This window comes from Brachyistius frenatus, unplaced genomic scaffold (genome assembly GCF_029030835.1).
Source record: "Brachyistius frenatus isolate BFR_SWC_R1_liver_20210118 unplaced genomic scaffold, ASM2903083v1 Contig_23, whole genome shotgun sequence".
Lineage (NCBI taxonomy): Eukaryota > Metazoa > Chordata > Actinopteri > Embiotocidae > Brachyistius > Brachyistius frenatus.
In genome coordinates, this window is record NW_027210622.1 from 4666926 (window position 1) to 4690754 (window position 23829).

Consider the following 23829-nt stretch of genomic DNA (forward strand, 5'->3'; position numbering starts at 1 on the left):
CACGAAGTAAAAAAAAAAAAATTAAAATTAAAAATTAAAAATAAATAATGACGGAGGAGCGTTTGCTTCCGGAGCAGCGTCTCACAGTTCCCCCTGTCGGACACCAGCGGCATCTGGGAGGGAGGAGAGAAAGAAACAAGCCAAGAGAGAACGGAGGGGAGGAGAAAAAAGACAGGAGCGCAGCGAGGAGGACGTGAACCCGCCGGAGAGGAGGTGAGTGATGTGGTATGCCGAGAATTTTCGCTTGAATACCGGGGGTGTTTCGCTAGTTACGGTTTGCTCTCTCAACCTAAAAAAACCCCGTAACTTTCCATCTTCTTTTTTGGCGACGCATTTTTTTATGGCTTTTTGAGGGGCCCTGCTGTGTTGTTGCAAACAAATCGGGAAGGTGGGGGAGAAGAGACCCGGGGAGGCTGCTGCGGCGGCAGATGGGAGGGGTGTGTGTGTGTGGGGGGGTGCATTTACAGGACCCGGCGTGCTGCTTTGACTTTTCCTCAAGAGATTTTTTTTTAATTTTTTTTATTATTGGGTCTTACGCACCTCTGCACGAGCTCTCACGTAGTGTCAGGGAACGTTCATGGAACGTGGTCGCGAGCGGACTGCCGCTGGTCGCCGCTTCGCTTTGACGTCCGCTGCTTCAACTCGACCCGCTGTGGCAGGCAGGACATTCAACGGAGGCGCATGAACGTACGCAGACAAACAAACCTGTAAAAATAATAACATTTGTGGACGCTCACGATGCTTTAAAACGGGCGGTCGTAATTCACGCAGAGGGGCCCCGCGCGCAGGTAAGTGGTTGATAAACACAACACCGGTCGACCATTAAACTTAACCAACCACAGTACAAAAACAAAAGCGGTTTTATGCCCCCGCGTCCCTAAACACCTTAATATATAGAGTAGCTGATCAGTTTGTCACTTTTTACTGGGCTTCTGTATATTAACAAATGTCATGCCATTATGTCAACCTCTCTGAAATATGAAATTTATATTGAAATTTGAAATGTCATGCCACTATGTCAACCTCTCTAAAATATGAAATTTATATTGAAATATGAAACGTCATGCCATTATGTCAACTTCTCTAAAATATAAAAATTATATTGAAATATGAAATGTCATGCCATTATGTCAACTTCTCTAAAATATAAAAATTATATTGAAATATAAAATGTCATGCCATTATGTCAACCTCTCTAAAATATGTCATTTATACCCCACCAGTGAGTTTTAGTTAAATTTAGGGACCATGCTGAAATATTGCATAGCCTATACAATTCTAAAAATAGGCAACTTCTCCCTTTTGTTTTTGTAAAGTCAGCAGGGCTGCGATTTAAAAATCCATTATTGGTGTCAAAGATGCACGATATCCGATATGCCGATATTTTCCAACACTTTTGGACAATTGTCAATATCGACATATGCAAATATTCTCTTTGTTCTTAAATTTGTCATGAGGAAGATTGTCACCGGGGGGCATGACTAATAAACGTTATGTAAATGCAAAATAAGATGAAAATACTTTGCACCAAAACTATTGATGCCGGCAGCGATGCAAATTTGTAACCGTTTTTCAAAAAAGGTTCGCTCATTCTTCCAGAAAATGATGGATTCATCGTCGTTCAGTGATGATCTTGTCCTGTTTCTCTGCACCGGATGAAAAAAGAGGAGATTTTGGTACGTAAAGCCAAACCCGCTATGAAACTGAGGTCTGCTGACTACCAGCTACATCCGAAATGTAAACTACTCGCTATCCTGACAGCTTGGTGGTTCGGCGATGCTGCACCATAAGTTGTCCTTGATATTGTTGTCGGTGTTAGTAGGAGTTGGGATGGGAAAACTGAGAAAGATCAACCTCCTTCTTCCTGAATTTGCAGTGTTGAATAATTGCGATGTGGCTCTTCCGAGCATCACCGACGCTGAGCAGTCATCCCAAAAAGCAACTTTGATATCTGCTATCAACACAACGGTCGTACTGTTGCACCCTCGTTGCTCGTTCGCACGTGACGCACCCTCACGCTGGCGACATGGCCTCGAGCATTTAGGCTTAATTAAAGCACCGTTTCATTTAAAAGCGCGAGCTGCCGATATTATCAAGAATCCCTACTTTGTGTTTTATTCGTTAATCATAAAAAGCATTTAATTGCATCGATTTTTGACAAGCAAGAACCAGCAAAAGTCGGACGTTTTTACCTCAGCAGAGACTTAAACAGTTAATGTCTAAATTACTTCTCTGTCATTTGAGGAATCGGTCTAATCGTTTCGGCACGGACGAGTTTCCTGTGCTGTGGTTTCAATCCAGACTTTCTTCAGCTCCCCACTGTATCCTGTGTTTTGTCCCTTGTGGGGGTCTCTTGTCTTTGGCTACAATTTAAGTAATAAAAAGGCTCATTGTGAAACAAACAAACAGACATAAAGGAGGGTATTCTCTTGACTTGTGCATATTACGTGGAATAGTCTGGAGCTATAGGCCATCGGAGCCCCTGGGGAGGAGGGGGGAAGCGAAGGCTTGTGTTGGTGCTTGGTGCTGGACGTCCACGGCTAGCTAATCATTTCCAGCCTTCCTCTGGTACTTTGTGCCAGGCACTCGAGATAATACGCCTGTTTGTTTTATACAAACATGGAGCCACTTAATTGCTTGTTTATGTTTTGTGATTTAAAGAACCAAGAGAATGATGTGAATAACTTTCCTGTTTTAATTTTCTTGGCGGTAGAAGGGAGGCAGATACGTGTCTGACATGTTATGATTGTGCATAAAGACGTAGAGAACAAATTGCCAAGAGCTTTTCCACTCAAAACCGTCCACTGATTAACTTACACGGGGACTGGATGTGTTGTTGCGTAATTAGGGCGTACAAACTTGTGACACACTGATTTGTGTTTCTGTGGACGGAGAAGAGACACCGAAGTTGTTGACAAAAACATGAATTACCAGTGGACCGGTCTTCTGCTTTTAGACGGCTCCTCTGAGCTTTCGCTCCCTTCCCTCCCTCCTGGTTACGCCAGCTCTTTGTGCACTTGTTTTGCATCACATTTGCACAGATGCATGTGCTTCCTCGTGTGCACATTCGGGACGTGTATTTGTACAGCAAACTTGTCAAAAAAACACAATGAATGAAACCTGGGATAATCAAATACCCTATTTCCCGACACACTTTTATAGTAAACAGCTAGGGCTCACCTTTTTAGGCTGTGGTTGTGGTGATTTTTCTTCTAAGGCTTCGGCTGCAGCGTTGGTTTGGTGAGTTAATTAGTGTCAGCCACGGAATTGAAAGTGTCGGTGTCTGTACCACCGTAGTAGAAATGGTGCACTGTCATCCTCGGCCTGCCTCTCTGCTTCTCCTCCCTCTCTCTGTCCTTCCAGGCTTCCTACCCTGCTGTCTCGCTCTTCTCGCAGACCTGGCACTGGTCTGCAGAGTGTGTGTGTGTGTGTGTGTGTGTGTGTGTGTGTGTGTGTGTGTGTGTGTGTGTGTGTGTGTGTGTGTGTGTGTGTGTGTGTGTGTGTGTGTGTGTGTGTGTGAGAACATGATGTCATTGCTAATTGCTCAGGGCTCCTGGGCTGTTAAGTTGGTTTATATTCTGCCCCCTCTCTCAATCACTCCATCCCATCATTTACTCTCCCTCCCTCCCCCCTGTAGCATTTCTATACAACATCAGGAATCGCTGAGTATGGAAAAAGTGACTTGGACATTTATGGGCCGAGTTTTTTGGCCAATCAATGCAGACTGTTCCTGTGTGATTATGTGTGCGTGTTTGTTTCGCGTTGATTTTATGAAAGTGCCTCAGTTTACATGGCCCCTCCTCTGTATAGGTTGGGCTGTCCCAATTGTTACACAATCGCTTGCTCATGATTATTTGAGCTGACCGCACGTCGTTCTGCATAATTGTTTCCATTCATCTGTATAAAAACAGCTGGATGAAACCAGCAGAAATGTCGTATTTCCGTCACTTTTTCCATGTCGTTTTCCATCGTTTGAGGTTTGACTGGCGCTCTTTCAATGATGTCATCTTGTTGCGCCGCATTCTTCGTCTTTGGTTGAATGACAGATGAGTGAAGAATTAGCGCTACCGACGGTTTATCTCAAGGCGCTTAACTTCCAGTGTTTGTCTGACTGCATTTTAATCAGTCTTTGTTGACATTAATCATGGATTTAGTTGCAAATCCAAAAACCACAGCTATTAAATGTTTTTTTGTTCCATAAGGTGTATGTGTATTAATTAAAACTATGATTATGCTACAAAAAAGTGAATGGAAAAAGACAATGAAACTGTTAATTGCAATTGATGGGCAAAATAAAGGGTATGCACACATGCATTTACATATACTGTACACAGTACAATTCAACATTGAATAAAGTTGCAGTTTAGTAATGTATGCTGTCACATCATGAAGCTGTGAGCATGTCAAACACACCAAAACACCTCTTGATATCTATGCTAGCCTCAAAGCACGCTGCAGATTGGATATCATTATGTTGTCCTGACTATAAGTGTGTGTGTGGTGCTGGGACTTTCTTGCCTTGCAGCACCAACCTGTTAGTCTGTGTGTGGTCGATGTCACGTAAGGCAGCTGACAAGAAAGGATGGTGAAAGTGTGCATGTGCGTACTTGCTGGTGTGACTGTGTGTGAGTAATCGGATAAAGAATATGGAGAGATCATTTACCACCACCCTCCTTCCCCTGTGAAACAATACCGCTGTTCCACCCTTGACTAAACGTGTGTGTGTGTGTGTGTGTGTGTGTGTGTGTGTGTGTGTGTGTGTGTGTGTGTGTGTGTGTGTGTGTGTGTGTGTGTGTGTGTGTGTGTATTTTTGTGTGTGGAGTCAGACCAGATTGGATAGATGAATGATGAATTAAGGACAGCAGAGACTAGATTCATCCCCGGCTGTCAGGTTGGCAAGATAACCACACTACAATTTGTTTGTGTGGATTTATGTGTGGTGGTGGTGGTGGTGGGGTTGGGGTGGGGTGGGTGGTCAGGGAGACTGTATGTGTGTTGTCAATCTTTTTCTCCATCTCATTCTTTTCACTTTCTCTTTCAGCGCTCTATCGATGCCTCTCAATAGGGTTATTGTGCCCACAGTCAGGCAGGCTGCAGTGTATGTGTGTGTGCGTATGCATTGTTGTTGCAGGGAGCAGACAGCCGTGAGGTGTGTTTGAACAGCGAAGGAGCACAGAGGCCCAGTTCATCCTGTAGGGTGTGAAACTGAATGATAGGGCCCCCTTTTTTTCTCTTTCCACATCCCTCTGTCTGTCTGTCTCGCCTGATTTGACAGTTTTTCACCCACATGCTCACTCCCCATCGCCGTCTTTTTGCTCAGTTCTACTTTGCATCTCAGTTTTCTTTCTGTGTGTGTGTGTGTGTGTGTGTGTGTGTGTGTGTGTGTGTGTGTGTGTGTGTGTGTGTGTGTGTGTGTGTGTGTGTGTGTGTGTGTGTGTGTGTGTGTGTGTGTGTGTGTGTGAGAGAGAGAGAGAGCTCTGCCGTGTAACGTGTCAGCTCCGGGCAGGCGTCACTGATGGACTGTCTTCTCGCTGTCAAGTTTGCCTTGTGATTTGATCGTCTGTAGGCATGTTATTCTGCCAATAAATTACCTGTGGAAGCAGGCGAGGAAGATCTGATCTGCGCTCCAATTCAGCACGCACACACACACACACACACACACACACACACACACACACACACACACACACACACACACACACACACACACACACACACACACACACACACATTCTCACCCACTCTTTTGTTTATATGTTTCTGTTTCTGATGTTGTCTTTTCCACATCACTGCACTTTCACTTGTATACCCCCGTCACTCCCAGTTCAGCTGCACGAGGGTTTTGACATTCCTCTCTCTCTGACTTTCAAACACCTACATGTCAAATGTGATGAAAGAATTGGCCCACTGTAGCGAGTTCAAGGATTTCTGCTGTGCTGTCTCAAAAAAATTGATTGAGTGTCTCACTTCTCTTATCCTCCATCTTTGCTTCAAAGACCACTTGCGTAGATGGATAGGTGTTCAACTCTTAACAATTAACTGTAATGCACAAGGAAAATTCAGAAGCTAGAAATTCTTGGACTGATCGCAAGGCCTGTCACATATTTGCAGTACACGCAATTAGAAAGTAGACCTGAAACAATTCACCCATATTGCTTTAGGCATTTTTCAAGGAGAAAAAAAAGGGATTCAGCTTCTCGGATGGAGGGATTTGCTGAGTAGTTACAGTATCGCTGTAAACTGAACACAGTGGACTTTTGGTCACAAGACATTTGAATATGTCAACATGGATTTTTTTTTTAAAGTTATGATTCACATATTTTCATCTTTTTGATCCTTCATACACGTTATAATTGGAAAAACTGATCATCTAATTAATTCATAGTAAGTACATTTTCATTGCAGCCCTATTAGGGAGCACATAGTATGATATTAAATACATATCATGTGCAATGGCTACAATGCTGTCAAGGATCATCAAGCAGATATAGAATATCTCTAAATATTCCACTGATAAAGGACGATAATTAGCACCAAACCCTCATTGTGTTATTCACAGTCGAATAATTGCCGTGATGATTTTAATGGTTTAAAGCTCACATTGTCTTAAATCTGCTTTTATTTGTCACTGCTCAGTCAATCAATCAAATACTTTATGTATCCTTCATGGGACAATTAAGGTCAAGCAACAACAACAACACCAGATTCAAGCCAGCACACAATACAACATTCAATACTGAACATAAGCTGCAAGTAAGGGAAACATGAGATCTTATGATGAGCATGTGCTTGTAGTTTACTGGTGCATTCATACATGGTACATTGATATTCAATATAATGAGAGTAACTTGATTTTAGCTGAGAGGACTTTACCTGACATGCTAAAACTGATCCGGATTTCTCTCCGGAAGATTGTTCAGCAGATGCAGTTTTCCACCCAGATTCTGATGCATCTAATCTTGTGATCAATTTAGTTAGCATCTGGCAACCAGAGAAATACATACACTCATGACATAGGATTCACTGTGTGGAAAAGCATGCCTGGCATTTCCTGAAAGGTTAAAGTTTTGTTTTGTGTATTCATTTGTTTCTGTTAGTTAGATGCTTTTTCTGGTGAGGTGGCCCTCCTCTATAAAACAGACTTGCTCACTATAGCTTTTACAGGGTTACCACTTACCCTCTCTTCCTTCTGTGGCTCCAGTTAACCTCCATAATGAAGGCCAGAGTGTGTGAATTGTATCAGACACATTCCTGTGTGGTGAATGTACAGGATGACAGGTGATAGGAATGCTGAATCATGATTGCAGTCGTTGCAGTGATTTGGGTTTGTGACCAGATTCATTTCTGATGTTTTACATCATTTCCTGTGGTGGGAATAAGTCAAAGGCAGTGGTCGGGATGTGATGCAGTGTCAGCCTTGCCGTAACAGTTTTAAAGTGATTCATAAAACCAAAATAGCATACAATGTTTTTATGAAGGTTTTGTAGATTAAAATTTAAATTAATTGAACAGTGTAACAATCATAAACTACACAGTACTGCAATTTGCTTATTGGCTTTGCGCTGACTTTGCAAAATAAGTGGATATGGCAGTTGTGGCCCAGACAGTGACAGTGCAGTATTGGTCTACCAGCGTGGTCAGCTAGCTGTATTATTCCCATCCACAACCAGTATCCAGTCAGAGAAGAATGCCTCCTTACTGTTAGAAAACAACAACATTAATTTCCATTGATAGGAAAGGAGAGAGGCACAGGGCGAAAGAGACAGCCATTGTGTAACAGAAACAGATGGCAAGAGCAAGAAAAGGGGGTGATTTAAGTATTGGAGACAGAGCGATCATTGCAGTAGTGTCTGTGGTTCCTTTGGCAGAGATGGGACATTCCTTTTCTGATGAGTCACTCTTTCTCTTCGATCCACTAACTCCTGACATCTCATGTTCTTTAAAGCTTGTACCCTTTTCCCGCTCTATTACTTTCTGAGTGTCTCCTCTTCTCACTGTCTCTTTGACATGGTCGTTTTTTGGCAAATAAGTCAGACCCTCCAGCCAATCAGAACAGACTAAGCTGTGATAAAAGTGTAATCTCGTGACATTATCATGGTACAGCTTGCCACAGGCTTTCAAATAAAAAGGAAGATAACAAGACTGTACTGAAATGAGACACACACACACACACACACACAGCCTAAGTGCTGCATTGGTTGTGTCTAGACTTCCCTGTCCTCTCGGATGTCCTGTCACATCTCGGCTATATATAGGATACGCAGTCTCTCCACTGTTTCTGCCCTCTCCTTAGATCTGAGAGACCTTTTATGCATGTGCATATCTGCGTGTTGTCAGTGCTGGAGGGAGAAGGCTTTTTATATATATATAGCCTGCCTCCATGTCCACTGAAAAAGAAGACAAAGGAGTTGTAATGGTCGGAGTCAAGGGAGGAAGAGCACAGTCTCTAATATAATTCTAATAAAATGAATGATCATGATGAAAGAAATGACAAGGGCTTGCAATCTGATTGTAAAAACATAACCCTAACCTGATATAAAAATACGGACAACAATTTATTCATCCCCCTTTGAAACTGTGCAGAGATATTTTTAGTATTCAGGGCATTAAAAGAAGGTGAGAGAGGTGTGTGTGTGTGGTGGAATGAACAATTCACAATTTCAAAGAGTGCAGATTTCAAATGCAAGAGTCCCAATTTTAACTACAATGTAGGCTATTAACGACACCTTTTTTTAAACTATGAAAGCAAATTTACTCAGCTGAAAATAACATGTTAATTCAGTCAGTTGGTCAAATTACAAAATGTAGGCCTTGGCTGTTGAATTCCCACTGTTAAAGTAATAATCGTGAAGAATATTATTTAAATACATGTCTGTTAAGTCACCGCCTTTCGCTGAAACAGATAACATAAGCCCTCTTGTTTACAGTATTAACAGAACCAGCTGGATATCTGTGGTGACATTCCTGGGAAAATGACAAGCTGTGTACAGTTCAGTGACGGGTTTTATATCTTCTAACGGGTTTTTTTTTTTTTTCCCCCACCACAGAGGGTAGGCAGAGAAAACATAACCGGCTCGTTCCTCAACTAACTGTCTGAAGTCGAAGAGGTCACAGCGTTGGGATCTGTGGGAAATGAACTCCAAAAACACAGCTGTGAATACCGCTACCACCGAGGGGAACCAACCGGGTAAAGTGGGAAACGTTACCGTAGAGGACTTTTAGCTGGATAAGATGGAGGTCGGCCTGCGTTTCTGTTAAGTGCAGAGAGACCAGCTGACTGGGAATTCTTTTTCTAGCTAATATTCTTGGTAACTGCATCATCTTCAGACCAGCAGGTATCCGCTAACTCGTTCGTGATCGAGTGCAAACGACTAACAGCTGGCGGGACTCGAACAGCAGCGTGTTCGCAGAGTGCGAGCAGATTCAGGCGAGGAAATATTGATGAATCCCAGATTTGTGCGTCAAACGTTGGTGCACACAGTGCGAGCGTAGATTTGTGCGGACGCACTGTTGGGTGAATGAGGCCCAGTGAGTCCTACCTGAATAACATGAGACTCGCGCAGGCTGTTATCGCAGTTTAAAGTAGGGCGTGACCAGGTGTTGAAGAGCGAACATCGGTGAGGATGTTTACAAAACGGAAAAAGGATTTACAGATAAGAAAAAGCAGGAACCACAGGCTCACGACGAACTCTAATATAAAGGTGGCTTTTCCTCGTGTCCGACTGCGCTCCTGGCACGACTTGTTGCGTTCAGCGTTTTGGCTGACATTTGGCTCACATTCGTTCTTGCTGCAAGACCGACTCCTTGCTTTAAGGACCGAAATGGCCTCCTTTTTAGTGTGTTTCACTCAGTGTGAGTGTGTTTTCCCCTTGTACAGACCCCTCCTCACCCAGAGGAAAGAGAGGCTCTGTGAAGCGGGAAGGTATCAGGGAATGGGGGAGGGGTTACAACACTACAACACACTCACTCCCAAGTTTCCCAAATCCGGGAAATCGTCTCTTGGCTTTGTTTCAGTTTAAGTTATTTTCCACGTCACAGGAAGAATCTGCATGTGTGTGTGTGTGTGTGTGTGTGTGTGTGTGTGTGTGTGTGTGTGTGTGTGTGTGTGTGTGTGTGTGTGTGTGTGTGTGGGGGGGGGGTTCTAAGTGTGTTACAAAACCATTTCACCCCCCAGTTGTATTTCAGCTATGTTAGCTGGATTTGATACATCAGGACTTCTCAGAGCGCGTGCCATAGCTGCTCTGTCTTTTACTCTGTGTCAGGCAGGGCGGTACCTAGGGTGTCAATAAGTAACTTTATATGCGTTTCCCACCCACTCTCACCCTCCCTTTCTATTGTATTTACCTTTTCGTGGTTGTTGATCTTCCTCTACCCTGAAGCAGTGAATGGAACATGTACACCTGGTCACAAATGGTCATCACTCACCTTTATTCTTGAGGTGTGTATCTGTGTGTTTTTGTCTGCTTCTTTTGTTGTCCAATTAGAGGTGTTTTGCCCCCAGTCGAGTTGACCCACCCAAACATGCCTGAGATTCTTTGGCACACCCTGAAAATTCCTCACTCCTTTCCTTTCTTTTGTGGTCATTTTTTTTTTTTTCTCCCACTGTTCCACCCATGGAAACCACACAGGGGGAAAATTATATCTTTAGCTGTATGTGTACAGTACAGTACATTGGTACATTCATAAATTCACACACACACACACACACACACACACACACACACACACACACACACACACACACACACACACACACACACACACACACACACACACACACACACACACACACACACACACACACACACACAGATGCTGTAAGCCTTGAAATGTACTTTAAGCCCTGACTATACAAATGGAATTATAGTGGAGCTATTTCTGTCTTTCCGTCACACTCACTATAGGCTGCTGCTGCAAGGACCATGTACAGCCTTGGGAGCACGCTCAAACCGTATAAATGTCCCATTGCAAGCAATGTCTGTGTGTGTGTGTGTTTGTTTGTACACAAGATTATTTAGACTGCAGTCTCAGTCAGTGTTACTTTGTCTCTGTTATTTCCTGTAGTTGACAATACAGGGACACACACACACACACACACACACACACACACACACACACACACACACACACACACACACACACACACACACACACACACACACAAGAAGGCTTCCTAGTTTCCGCTGTTATTCTGTAGATGGCTTTTGTTTTCTTCCCAGCTTCCTCCTTTTTTTTTGGACACACACACACACACACACACACACACACACACACACACACACACACACACACACACACACACACACACACACACACACACACACACACACACACACACACACACACACACACACACACACACACACACAGAGGAAAATACATCCTCTAGTCTGTCATACACCAGACTTGACCAGTGTGCTAGTAGAGATACTTGTCTGATAGATTTGTGTGGGGCTGATTGATGAATTTTTGTTGTGTTACTCTGCCTACTACAGCCATTTCTTTCATCAAGTTGCTTTTAGATGCAAAATATTTAGCTATGCCACACTCTTCAGATTAGATCTTTAATAAACCTGCTCTATATAGTGATCTTTGAAGTTAGCTCAAAGCACATAAGAAGTGTAGAAAAGAAAAATAAACCAGACAACCACAGAGCAAAAACAGACCGTTTTTAAATTGGCAAGTAGTACTACAACTTGTTGAACAACTTTGAAGTTTAACAAAAAAAAAAATGGTAGGTTTGTCTGTGAGATGTCCTTCTTTTTTCTTCTTCTGTCTTTCCTCTTTTAAAATTTGTATTCCACCGTTTGGAAGCATAATTAAAAATGCTGCATTGGATATTCATCCGACGGTGGTTCTGGTCACTTAACAAATCTGCAGTCGGGCTCATAAAACAACAAGCAGTCTGCAACGCAGGCTGGTCCTAAGCTATTTAGAATTTGATATACAATTACAAGAGCTTAAAATCAATTCTCATTAATGCAGCGAGCTGAATATGCTCTCTATTTTAGCTTCAGTCAGGAGTCCAGCAGCAGAATTTTGATAAAGTTTTAGTCGCGGCATTGTAGCTGACATATCAGGCTTGACGTGGAGGTTGGAATGTGAAGAGCTACGCAGCTATGACCGGGTGTCTTTTGGTAAGCAGTGTTGCTAACTTTCCATCCTTGTAGTGGAAGTAGTTTGCAGCTAAATGCAGAGAGCCTGGTCTACTCGGCAGCCAATGAAAACAAAGCCAAGAAAGATTTGGGAAGATTGCCTGCTATTGTGCAGCTGGCGTACACTTTCACGTCCTAATCCAAAAGTTAGAAAAACACCCAGTTGCGTTTTCTATCCTGCATGCCTTGCCTTGTTGACTCGAATCCATCCATTTTGTTTTTCGATGGCCTGGCCTCTAGCTGCGACAGTTTTGCTTTCTTGTCAGTCTTTTTTGGTAACAGATGGGGTTTCTCACGAGCGGAGGGGGAGAGGAGAGGAAGAGGGAAGAGTGGCTGTAAATCAGGGTTGTAGAGAGAAACGGGTGGTTTTATGAGAGTTTACAGACCTTCTTCACTTTTAATGAGAAAAGACAGCGATTCTCTTCTTGACAAAGGAAAGAGGGAGCGGTGGGGAGGGTGAGAGGTAGAAGATGAATGTAGGGGTGGCCGGGGGAAGAGAGGAAATGGGACAAGAAATCGGGATATAGGAAAAAGGTAAAAGTCAAGTGGGATTAGCAGAGGAAATGGAGTGGCACGAAACCTTGTGAGGGAAGGAACGAGGAGAGGCAAATCAAACTGTTGGCATATATCCACCTGGCATATGAATTTAAAAGCAATGTGTCTCTGCCTCTCAGTCCAGTCTGGTAAATGAGGTTGGTTACACACAGCACGCATGTCAAAAGGAACGGAGACACAGAGAGAGGTGGAGTGTTTGCAGCTGCTTCCTTCATTCTTGTTGGAGCTCAACCCCCCCAACATACCTTATGACACTAACACACCCAGAACAACACACACTCAGTGGGGCTGGCCAGTGAGTCAGAAGTCAAAGGTCAGTGTCAAACTGTGACACATCCTATATCCTATTACGCTCAACCCCACCCCCGTGTGTGTGTGTGTGTGTGTGTGTGTGTGTGTGTGTGTGTGTGTGTGTGTGTGTGTGTGTGTGTGTGTGTGTGTGTGTGTGTGTGTGTGTGTGTGTGTGTGTGTGTGTGTGTGTGTGTGTGTTGTTCAAATTGTTTGTCTCCAACAAACTGCCTGTCTGTCTGGGTCTCAGTTTTTGCCAGTGCAGTTGGCTGTTTACAAGCCGGTCCATGTGGAAGGCTCATGCTCAGGTTTACTATTCATGTGTACGTGTTTGTGAATGAGTGTCAGTCTCTCTGTGTTTCAGTGCTGCCCTGCCCACAGAGGGGCCCTGTAATTATGCCTAGACCACCTTATCTGCGGTAGAGGACTGCAGGGAGCCCTTCAAGGGGGCCCGAGGCCCAGAAGAGGCACTACAAGGCACTCTCATCCCATCCAATTTAAAGCCATATCCAAAATATAGTTGGGATTGAAAGTTCTAGTTCTAGTTCAGTACTTTCTGTGCTGCCGCTGAACTGTAGCTCCACCCAAGTGTGTAAACTTCACATTTTTTGTTTCACATCTGTCTGTGAGGCAGATAATGATATGGCATCTTCAGTGCAGTCTGTAGTTAGTGTTTGGACAGTGACACTTTTTTGTTGTGTTGCCTCCCTCAGCTGTAAGAGAGAGCTGATTCTATCAGACCTCCATAGCACGCTCTTCATCACTCCTTCAGCCACCTTCAAATACTTACGCTGCACTAACTCTGGATTTGTTTCTCGTAATAACAGTAAGGATGAATTGCGGTGACTCTTGTGCTAATGCTCGACAAGTTGCAGGATAGTGGACCTGTATTATAGATACCACATCAAGCCTGTAAAGCCCGGTCAGCACTAGTATTTCATTGGTAGTGATGCATCATGTTTTTAGTTTAGACAAACTTTCATACAAATACTTTCTCTTGCACATGGTATGGTATGCAGACTTGTTACAGCAGGATTCAAGCAAACAAGCATGCCTTGTAATTTTAATCACAGAATGCAACATTTATATGGCTAGTTCATGATGCGCTTATATGCATTACCCCTTTCTTTGTTGTTTTCTGGTTTTATTTTAATATTTTATATCAGATGATGGACATACATTTCTTTTATTCCTAAAGACTCAATGCCACCACACGTTTCTTATCTGTCCCAACTTAAGCCATCAGAAAGAAAACATTAACGATATGTGCAGATGGTCAAAATTATACAGCTGCTGCTCAGATGTTTTATCACAGTTGGTGTAACACCTCGTGTTGCCAGACAAACCAGATGTTTATCTGTTGTTAAATCAGTAATTGTTTCAGTATATGTTTGGTGTGAGTGTTCTTGAGTATGAGTATAGTTTTACCCACACCAGTCAACTAATTCAACATTCATAGATGTATCCACTATTCATAACTGTGGTCAGTTACATAAACCAGAGTAAAAATAAAGTTATGTAAGCCTGTAGACTTGTTATTTATGGGATATTTGCATATGGTGTACTTTCTTGCCAAGTTTAAAGATCAAGATTAATATTTATATTCTGCATTTTCTATAATAGTAAATGGCTTACCATGTATTTGCTCAGTTTAGTTATAACAATTTGCAACAGATTGATTAATATGTTAGACAATGCATTCCACTTTTAATCAAGCATGCAAAATGCAAAGAATATTGAGCATGCTTTATTACATAGCAACACTATTGCTGCCTTATTTTTAAGATGACAGACAGCAACTCACTAACTCTTCTAGACGGTGAGAAAAGAAAGCAATGATTCACACAAAGCACCAAGCTAAGATAGCTAAAACAGTTTTCTGAATATTGTTCACTGTCTGAAATGTCATTCTTTTTTTCATACAAATCACAACACAAACCTCAACTTCTGAAAACTCTTATCAGCTTCATATGTGAGATTATATTATGAGAATAATGTGGAAAAACGTGCCTTTTAAGGATGGATACGACACGTGTGCACCAGTAAAGTATGCCAAAGTAGAGTATTTTCGCAATTATTGCCTTTTTTGTGTTGGCAGTACAAGAGATACAGATGGGAAATGTGAGGGGAGAGAAGGGAATGAAATGCAATAGAGGTCCCTTGGCCAGGAAACAACCTGTGGTTGCTGCAGTTATGTGGGTTAACCATTAGGTCACTGAGACCTCTCGGTACAAGATGCTCCTGAAAGTCTAACATGTCGGCTTCTGCATTGATTTGTCTGTTTACTGCTGTATACGACTGAAATATATAATTATGAAATATGTCTCAGGCCTAAGATGGAGTCATTAAAGGAAAAGCAGAGGGAGAGGAAGAGAAAAATCAAAGGCTGTGTCTCAATAAAAAAAAAAGAAGTTTGTACTGCCCTCAGCACTATTAGACATCCTGGGAATGTCCATCAGTCCGCAAGAGCGGTGAAGTCGGGACATTTGGATTCAGCCTCAGCAGTCTCTGAATGCTCTGAAAGACTCGACTTGGAAGGACTCATCCTACCAGGGACGCATACTTGAGATTGAGAAACAGCCAATGACGAGATGCAGCCCTGCCAGCAGGGGCCTTGTTTTGGAGAGGTTTTGTGCTTTTGTTGAGAGTTCAGGGCCTTCAGCAAAATTTGCCATGAATTCTGTCATTGCGCAGACAAATGAGAGGAATTAGTGTCGGGTTAAGTGAAAATAAACACACAACCTTTAATTGGCTGCATTTAAAGCAGCACAGGAAATAGTCAGTTTCAGTGGGCCAATAACTTTGAAAGCTAGTTTTACCATTTGAAGAGAAAAATAAATAAATTCTGATGATGTTCATTACCTGATCATCATGCACATTTTTAATCGTTAATATTACGGTAAATGAACAATGTGAAGAGGGTTCTTGCTCCTTACAGCACACTTTTGCTAATACAGGCTGCAGGGCATACAGGACTACACTAATAATGTGAATAATAAAACATTTAATAAAATGGATTAATTTCCAATTGCAAGGGTCATTGACAGCTGTTTATAAATCCATGCAATGGAATAACACCATGTTAACTCTTAAGTTTGTACAATTTTACTCCCCAAAATCATTCCAGGTGTTTTTCCAGCCTCTCAGCTAGGAGATTTTATGGTCCAATCTAACTGTGCTAATTATCTTTCTCGCCACTTCTCATAGTGGTTGTGTAAGAAGTGTCCCAGAGTCTTGACTGCATTATGCAGTAGTGTGTGTGTTTGTGTGTGTTTGTTGGAAAGTAGAGTGGAGAGGGGGGGGGGGTTTACAAGTCTTCTGTGGCATAAAGTTTATGATGGGCCCAGTCAGAAAAGGGTTGGCAAGACTGCACCAAAGAAAGAAATACGAGTTCTATAGAAAATGAGTTCATGTTCTCACACACACACACACACATATCGGCCTTGTGTATTAATGTTTGATTGTGGTTGTGAATAATTGATGTCTTTATTATTTGTCCCTCTGGTGTCCCGCAGACCTCTCTCTCTCTCTCTCTCTCTCCCTCTCACGCTCTCATTAATCCTATTTTATGTTTGTCTCTCCCTCAGGACGCTGCTGCCTCGTGATTGGATGAAGAACCAGTGACTACCAGTATGGACCTGCTCCATCCTGGAATTTCCCACAATCCTTAGTACTCTGGTAAGTAGCAACGGTGAAAAAGTCTTCGTTTTAGGCAGTATGTTTTTTAACGTGAAAATAGCCTCTTATAAACACTCCACGCTTTTAGAAATGACTGTTCTTACCATCCCAACTGCAACTAAAGGTCTGGTTCTGCTGTCATTATTCACAAGCATTGGTGTTGGTGTTGTCTATGAATAGATGTGGTGTTCAAACATGGTATTTAGACGCGTTAAGAGCATCTTCTTACTTCAGATATGCAGGAAGACATTAAGATAAACCCGGTGAATATAACTTAACAATATTTAAATGCTTCACAGTAAAAGCCATTATATGCTCTCTTTTACTCATTAGCAATTATTGCATCTCTTTCCTCGCATATCGAAATCTTCAGCCAAATTTTAGCCTTAATGTTGTTTGGATGAACTAAAAATTAACTAAACATATAATATCACTAGCAGGTAAGCAACACCTTTATGTGTGCCACGGTCTGTCCACCTGTCGGGTACCACCTTAGCTTTTATGGTTAAACGATGAGGATGCTTAAGGAAGTGTGAGTGTTTACATGTGTTTACAGTAACAGCAAATCTTGCTAAAAATGAGTTGTGTGCTAACTAGTGAACTGATTTTGTTCTTGTTGTTCTTAAACATTCTGTAATTTGGTAGTTTTTTGTTTGGTTGAGCGATTCTATAATATACATTTTTATGGTGTTTGGAGCACCGTCAATGCTTCACAGTGTTATGTTGTCTCCACGGAGACCAGCTGTAGTTGGGTTCCACATGGATGAATGTGGTCTCCGAGGGTAATCCAAGAAGTACTCAAGATTCTTTTCATTCTGCTTCTGATCATTCTTCTACTTTTTGTTTTTCCTCTGGTGTTCAGATCTGCAGCTGAGTCCACTGAACTCTGAACTGTGACCAGCATCATTCTATGACTGACCTCCTGCCAGGTACAAAATACACACACACACACACAATTGCAAAAGCAGACATGCTGTGTTTGTGTCCAGCATTTAGTTGGAACGGAAACCTTCTACTCACACCTCTCTATGCTCAGTAACTCCCCATCTCCCACTTCACAACAGAGCAAAGTTTTTGTTATCATCAACAAAAACCATTAAAAGGCTTAAACCAACCATGTCATAGTCCTGCTGTTCATTTTGCATTAGAGTTGATCTATACTGTTATAGTATTTCTTTCAATTTTACAATTGATATTGGATGTATTTAATATTTCGATGTTTTCGATGTTTTCCACTTTAACGATCGTGAAATTTGCACATCTATTGTGTAATTCTCCTCAGCCAGTCCCCCAAAATGAACTTCGCAAATCCATGAACAACTTCAAATTTGTTGTGTGAATGCTTTAAACTGAATATGTTCTGTTCTCTTCTGCACTGTTTGCTGCTACAAGAGTGTTATTTGTTTGTTGGAACGGTTTACATTTCATAAGCATAGTCAAAGGACAGCTTTTTTTCAATCCTAACAGCATGTCCACACATAAAGAGTTTCAGCAATGTTTTTGAGTCGTCTGATAGGCCTCTCTGGTAATCCAGCTGTCTACTCTGTTAACATACTGGCTCGTGTCACAGCCGCTGTAGCGCTAACCGAAGCGTATTTTTCGGCTTCAAATGTATTTTTCGATGTTTTACACGAGTAACTACAGTAAATGTGCGTTGGGCTTTGAGGAATTTTGAAAATGCAGGTGACCAACGCTCTAACTGTCCCTGAACACATCATGAATAGACAGACAGGTGGAGCACTAGTTGCTGCTGCTGCTGAAGTTGTCGCTCATGCAGTGCTTTTTGTGGAGACATGGTGCAACTCAACACTGTATTGTGTGTTTATGAATGCTTGTATGGATTTAAATTTAGTCACCTTCTGTTCTTTTCCTGTTTTAGGTGATCTGTCTTGTGCCAAGAAAATGATGTCAGTAGATGTGGCCAACCGCAATGGCCCCGCTGCCACGCCTCCCACCTCACTCAGCCTCCGCTCCTCACACAACCAGCTACTCAGCAGCGATGTCATCAAACAGGGCTCCGCCACGCCTCCCAAGTGTCGCAAAAAATATGCACTTACCAGTATCCAGGCCGCCATGGGCCTTGGAGAAGCAGTGCCACCTTCGTCATCATCATCATCATCATCACCATCATCATCCCCATCACAGTCGCCAACCCCCAACAATCCCAAACTAGCCAAGAATGGGGTTAATCAGCTTCGTAAAGCCGGCCAGGACCACAACAAAAACACAACTGGCACTGACCCGGTGGACCCGGTGGACCTGGAGTCTAACTCAGAAACTATAGCAGATGACCTAAATGTCAACACGGCAGAAGAACATGACAGTCACACTCTTACCAATAACGATCGAGAGGAAGATGTCTTTGAGCAAGATGTTGAACTGCACCCAGATACTAGCAGTGAGTCAGAGCCTGAACAGAAACCAGAGTCAGACGTAGACTGTAACATTAACACGAGCGCAGAGCTCAACCTGAACAGCAACACGGCAGATTTGGACTTTGACTTGAATATTGAGACAGAGGAGGCCGATGACATCAGCATTCTGTCTGAGAAGGAAATAATGTCAAAGATGAAGACTGAGGAAGATGAGATGGTGGTGGAGCAGGAAGATGAGGAGGGGAAGCCTTTACTGATGATAAAAATTGAGTCTCCTGTGAAGAACAACAAAGTTTCTCCAGGTCTGGAACTCATCTCTGACCTTCACTCCAACCTCAAGATCCTCAAATCAGGCAAGAACTCTCCGATGCCTCCTCCTCCTTCCCCACCGCGGAAACCCAGTCCAGAGGACACTCCACTGCTCTCTGTGGCCTCCTGCCCGTCCTCTTCCTCCTCCTCTCCAGAGACGAAGAAGGACAGAAGGACTGGCGCAAAGACAGACTGTGCTCTGAACCGCATTCAGAATCTGAACCCCAGTGATGAAGAGTTGAGCTGGACAACCTTGTCCCAGGAGAGCAACTCCCCAGAAGAGACAGGTACACACATACTTCATACACAAATCAATACTGCACATAGTTTATTGCAATAAACCGTATAGTTACTGTTATTGAATGCTATTTGGCATAGTTTTCATGCGAGTTGATGTCAGCTACTCCAGTGCGTGCGTGCGCGTGTGTGTGTGTGTGTGTGTGTGTGTGTGTGTGTGTGTGTGTGTGTGTGTGTGTGTGTGTGTGTGCGCGCATAACAGAACTTGGGCATTGCTGGAACAGAATAACAAACGCTCCTGCCTACAGTAAATTTCCCAGAATCCCTCTGGGACAGGAAGTGCCCTTGTAACCTCACAGGTGGTTAGTAAGCCAGATCAGCTGCGTCCTGTCTCTAGCTGTGTCCTGTACATGTGTGTTAGTGTGTGAACAGGCCGTGCAAAATGGTCATGTGTTCATGATAAATTCTAGCTGCCATTAACTCACTCTCTTTTTCAGTGTCTTTGATTTTTCATTTCAAGCTGAGAAGTTAGATTTTGATTTTTTTTTTTTGACAATCCTAAAGCAAAGCTGGTTATTGTGTGCAACGGTAATTAGTAATCCATTTTTACTTTTCTGTTAATGAAAATAATGCTTGTTTTAATGAAACATCTGAGTTTCTAAGTTTTCGTGTTAATTGGTTATCTTTGTCATCGTTGTATGACACTGAGGATAAATACACATGATGCTTTCCTTATCTACTGTAGTTGTGATGTTTCAGTACTTACAATTCGATAGATTTAGGGCTGAATTTTGGAAGTGAAGTTAAAAAAATGTCCTCTGAGTTATCACCTCTTTTTCAGGCCTCTGCTTTCATAGACTTGCTTGTTGCCTACCTCTGCAGAAGGACTGTTCGAGTCATTGCATTTCTATGTCAGCGTTATGTAAAAATCTGTGTGTCGAGTTTAATTGGGCCGTTCAAACTCCCTGCCTTGTGCTTCGGTGTGGGACATAAGAAGTACATCTATCTCCTGCGAAGCAGCAGCCGTGACCTGTGACATAATCTCAGCTGTAATCCATCCTGTCTCTCAGTCTGTCAAAGTTGTGCTGCTTTGAGCTGTTGAGCTTCAGTGCTGCTGGGTTTTTTTCCTCCCAGAATACATCTCTTCTCGCTCCCTGATGACTCACTGTCCCTCTCAAGTTGAAAGCTCTGAACATCTGTGTATTCAATTTCTCTACAAGTCTCCCCGTTGTTCTGTCTGAATTCCAGGATTACATTTACATGTGTTCTTGTCCACGATTTCCTCGTTTATCTTTGAAACTCATCTTTGCTACAGTGTCATTTTAAAGTGATAATTTTCTCTCAGCTGATGGCCTTGTGTACTGAGTAGATCCATTTTTGTGTACTGATGAGCAGTGGAAGGGGACCACAAATTCACATTTGAAGGACTGTAATCTCTAGTTGAGATGTATTGTCCTCTGAGGGCTTGGTGAAGAGTCGATAATCATGATACTGGCATCAATCATGTTGAATTTATGGATATGCAACTCATAGTCATCCACACTGTCGTTCATCCTCGTCTGCCTCTCTCTCTCTCTCTCTCTCTCTCTCTCTCTCTCTCTCTCTCTCTCTCTCTCTCTCTCTCTCTCTCTCATTGACAGAGCTGTGTTGTTTTTCCAAGTGTGTGTTAGATTCATCTGGATGTTGCGGTTTAGAGGACCAGTACGACACTGCTTTCACATAGGGGAGCCAAAACACACACACACACACACACACACACACACACACACACACACACACACACACACACACACACACACACACACACACACACACACACACACACACACACACACACACACACACACACACACTCACACTCACATGCACATTTAAAGAAGGTCCTTTAAGGCCCATTTAAAGAAGTCTTGCATTCTCATACAACAGCATTGTAACACTTGGAAGGGAACATATTCGGATGAATGCAGAACAGCAACATGTGATGTTCAGTCAGTTACATGTTGAACCATTATTTCTCTTTTTCTCTCCGTCACACACTTCATCAAAAATCTTTCCACCCTCCGCTTAGTGGCGTCCTCCTGTTTGTCTTTTTTTTTTTTTTTTTTCCTTCACACACACACACACACACACACACACTGTATGTCTCCCTGCCTCTCTGCTCCTCCTCTTCCTCCTTGCACCTCCACTGGATATGATACTGGATGAAAGATGATCTGGTGGTTGCCAGGACAACCAAAAGAGGTGAAAGAGAAGGTGCAAAAAGGGGGAGAAAGTGATCAACATTAACATTTGATAAAGATGACTGTGCCAATTCTTGTTTTTCCATCCATGTGCCCAGGTGCATGTTTGTTTTTGTTGTGTATGTTTGTCGCTTTCCTTTAGGAAAGGGAGGGCAGGCTCATTTGAGCTGTTATTGTTGTTTATGCCCCAGATAGAGAAAGGAGAGACGACGACAGCAAACAGAGCTCAGCTGCAAGGGATACACAACCTCACTCCCTCTACCTTTCTCCATATTTGTCTTTCCCTCTGTTTACCTCTGTCTCGGGCTTCCTCTTCTTTCTTGCTGCTCCTCTCATTCACTCTTCCTCCTCATCGTCTCTGTTCGCACGTCATGTTTTCTCTGCCTCGATGTGTCTCCGTGCCCCCCGTCGCTCTCCTCTCTCCTTTTCCTCACCCCCTCTCTTGCGTCCCCCCCCCCCTCCTCTCCTCGCTCTCCCTCTTTCTACGTGTGTCTGGGATTCTCTCTTTGCTTACAGCACTGAGTTTTGCTGTATGAGAGGCAGCTAGCTAACTATGATGCTGGGGAAAGACTACATGCTGGCCATTGTGATTGTCAATTATGATGGTAGGTCGGCTGCAAACTACACTGTGGGGTTAGAGTTTAAACGCCGTGTGTGTGTGTGTGTGTGTGTGTGTGTGTGTGTGTGTGTGTGTGTGTGTGTGTGTGTGTGTGTGTGTGTGTGTGTGTGTGTGTGTCTCTTCCAACATGGGGATGAAGTTTTTCTCTAATGATATCATCTGCTACAAGAATCTGTGCATGCTATATTTGTGTGTTTGTTGTGAGTGCCTTAGTCTGGCCGTGTTGCTATGTATGTCTGGTGTCATTTCCAGTGAAAACACGTGTGCGGCGTGCGTGCGTGCGTGTGTGTGTTTTGCTTCAGAAACTCGCTGCCGTCCCCTCCCCCTCTGCTCAACTGTACTCTGCCATGGACCTGCATGCTAACCGAGGCTATCACAGGCTAACTGCTACGTAGATCCAGAGTGGCACATTTTCATCAGCTGTATAGGTGTACTTTAACTGTCAGCATCAGTACTAGCATGCCAAGTCTTTTCCTTTTAGTGCCGTCCATCCCACATTGCCTGCATAGAGTGACAGTTATAATACAGCCCTCGCAGCATGCCAGGTCTCTCTTCTCTCTGATTCTGTGTCTCCCTCCTCTTGTGTCTGCCCACTCTTTAATCCACATCCAGTAGTCATCTCATATTGGCACCCATTCTGAGTCACCATCTTTCCTCTCGCTCACAGCAGACCGAAACACTCAGCTTCTCTGTGTTGTAGTTTAATTTGATCTGACCTATTTTTTTTTTCTCATGAAAGACTCTAACTCCCAGAAGGCTCTGCTTCACAGCTCCTTGCTCTAATGCACAGTCTTTAGCCCCAAGGGATGTCTGCGTGTGCCAAGAACATATTATGCATTTGATATGATTTCTGTGATTCCTCTTCCTTTAGATAAACTAAAGTCTTGATAACTTGTGTTGTGTGTGTGTGTGAGAGTGAGGGTGTGTGAGGGTGTGTGCGCTTGTGTGTCTGAATTCCATCTCAATCTAGCTCGAACCAGTCGTCATGATGACATATGGCCTGCTGTTGTGGCAACAGGCCCAGGCTGTGTTTCATCAGCATGGTCAGCAGTTCTCTGTGAGCAGAACCCTTCGCAATCACACACACACACACACACACACACACACACACACACACACACACACACACACACACACACACACACACACACACACACACACACACACACACACACACACACACACACACACAAAACATCCAAACACACACAAAACATCCAAACATACACAAATAAACCTATCACCAGCTGAACGGTCCCTCAGAGCTTATATCACCTTTATGAGCTGCTACAACGCCTGATGCAGTTTGCGATCATCTTTACTACCTCTGCCACGACACCAGCCTCATGCACACGCAATATCCCATCAATAGG

At 43.1% G+C, this 23829-nt stretch overlaps 1 protein-coding gene across 9 annotated transcripts in view; it reads left to right on the forward strand.

Annotated features, from left to right (window-relative positions):
• The first annotated feature begins 114 nt into the window (after window positions 1-114).
• apbb2b (amyloid beta (A4) precursor protein-binding, family B, member 2b) overlaps window positions 115-23829 on the forward strand; it is a 45615-nt gene continuing 21900 nt past the window's right edge. For 5 of the 9 annotated variants that reach the window (XM_069697536.1, XM_069697541.1, XM_069697540.1 and 2 more), the window contains exons 1-4: window positions 115-213; window positions 16586-16676; window positions 17539-17605; window positions 18556-19647. In XM_069697536.1, coding sequence (XP_069553637.1) covers window positions 17587-17605; window positions 18556-19647 — 1111 coding nt within the window. In that variant the 5' untranslated portion in view covers window positions 115-213; window positions 16586-16676; window positions 17539-17586. Of the gene's footprint in view, window positions 214-698; window positions 789-1599; window positions 1677-9107; window positions 9188-16585; window positions 16677-17538; window positions 17606-18555; window positions 19648-21818; window positions 22443-23829 lie in introns of those variants that run through there. The other 4 variants (XM_069697538.1, XM_069697537.1, XM_069697539.1 and 1 more) reach the window with 4 other exon arrangements.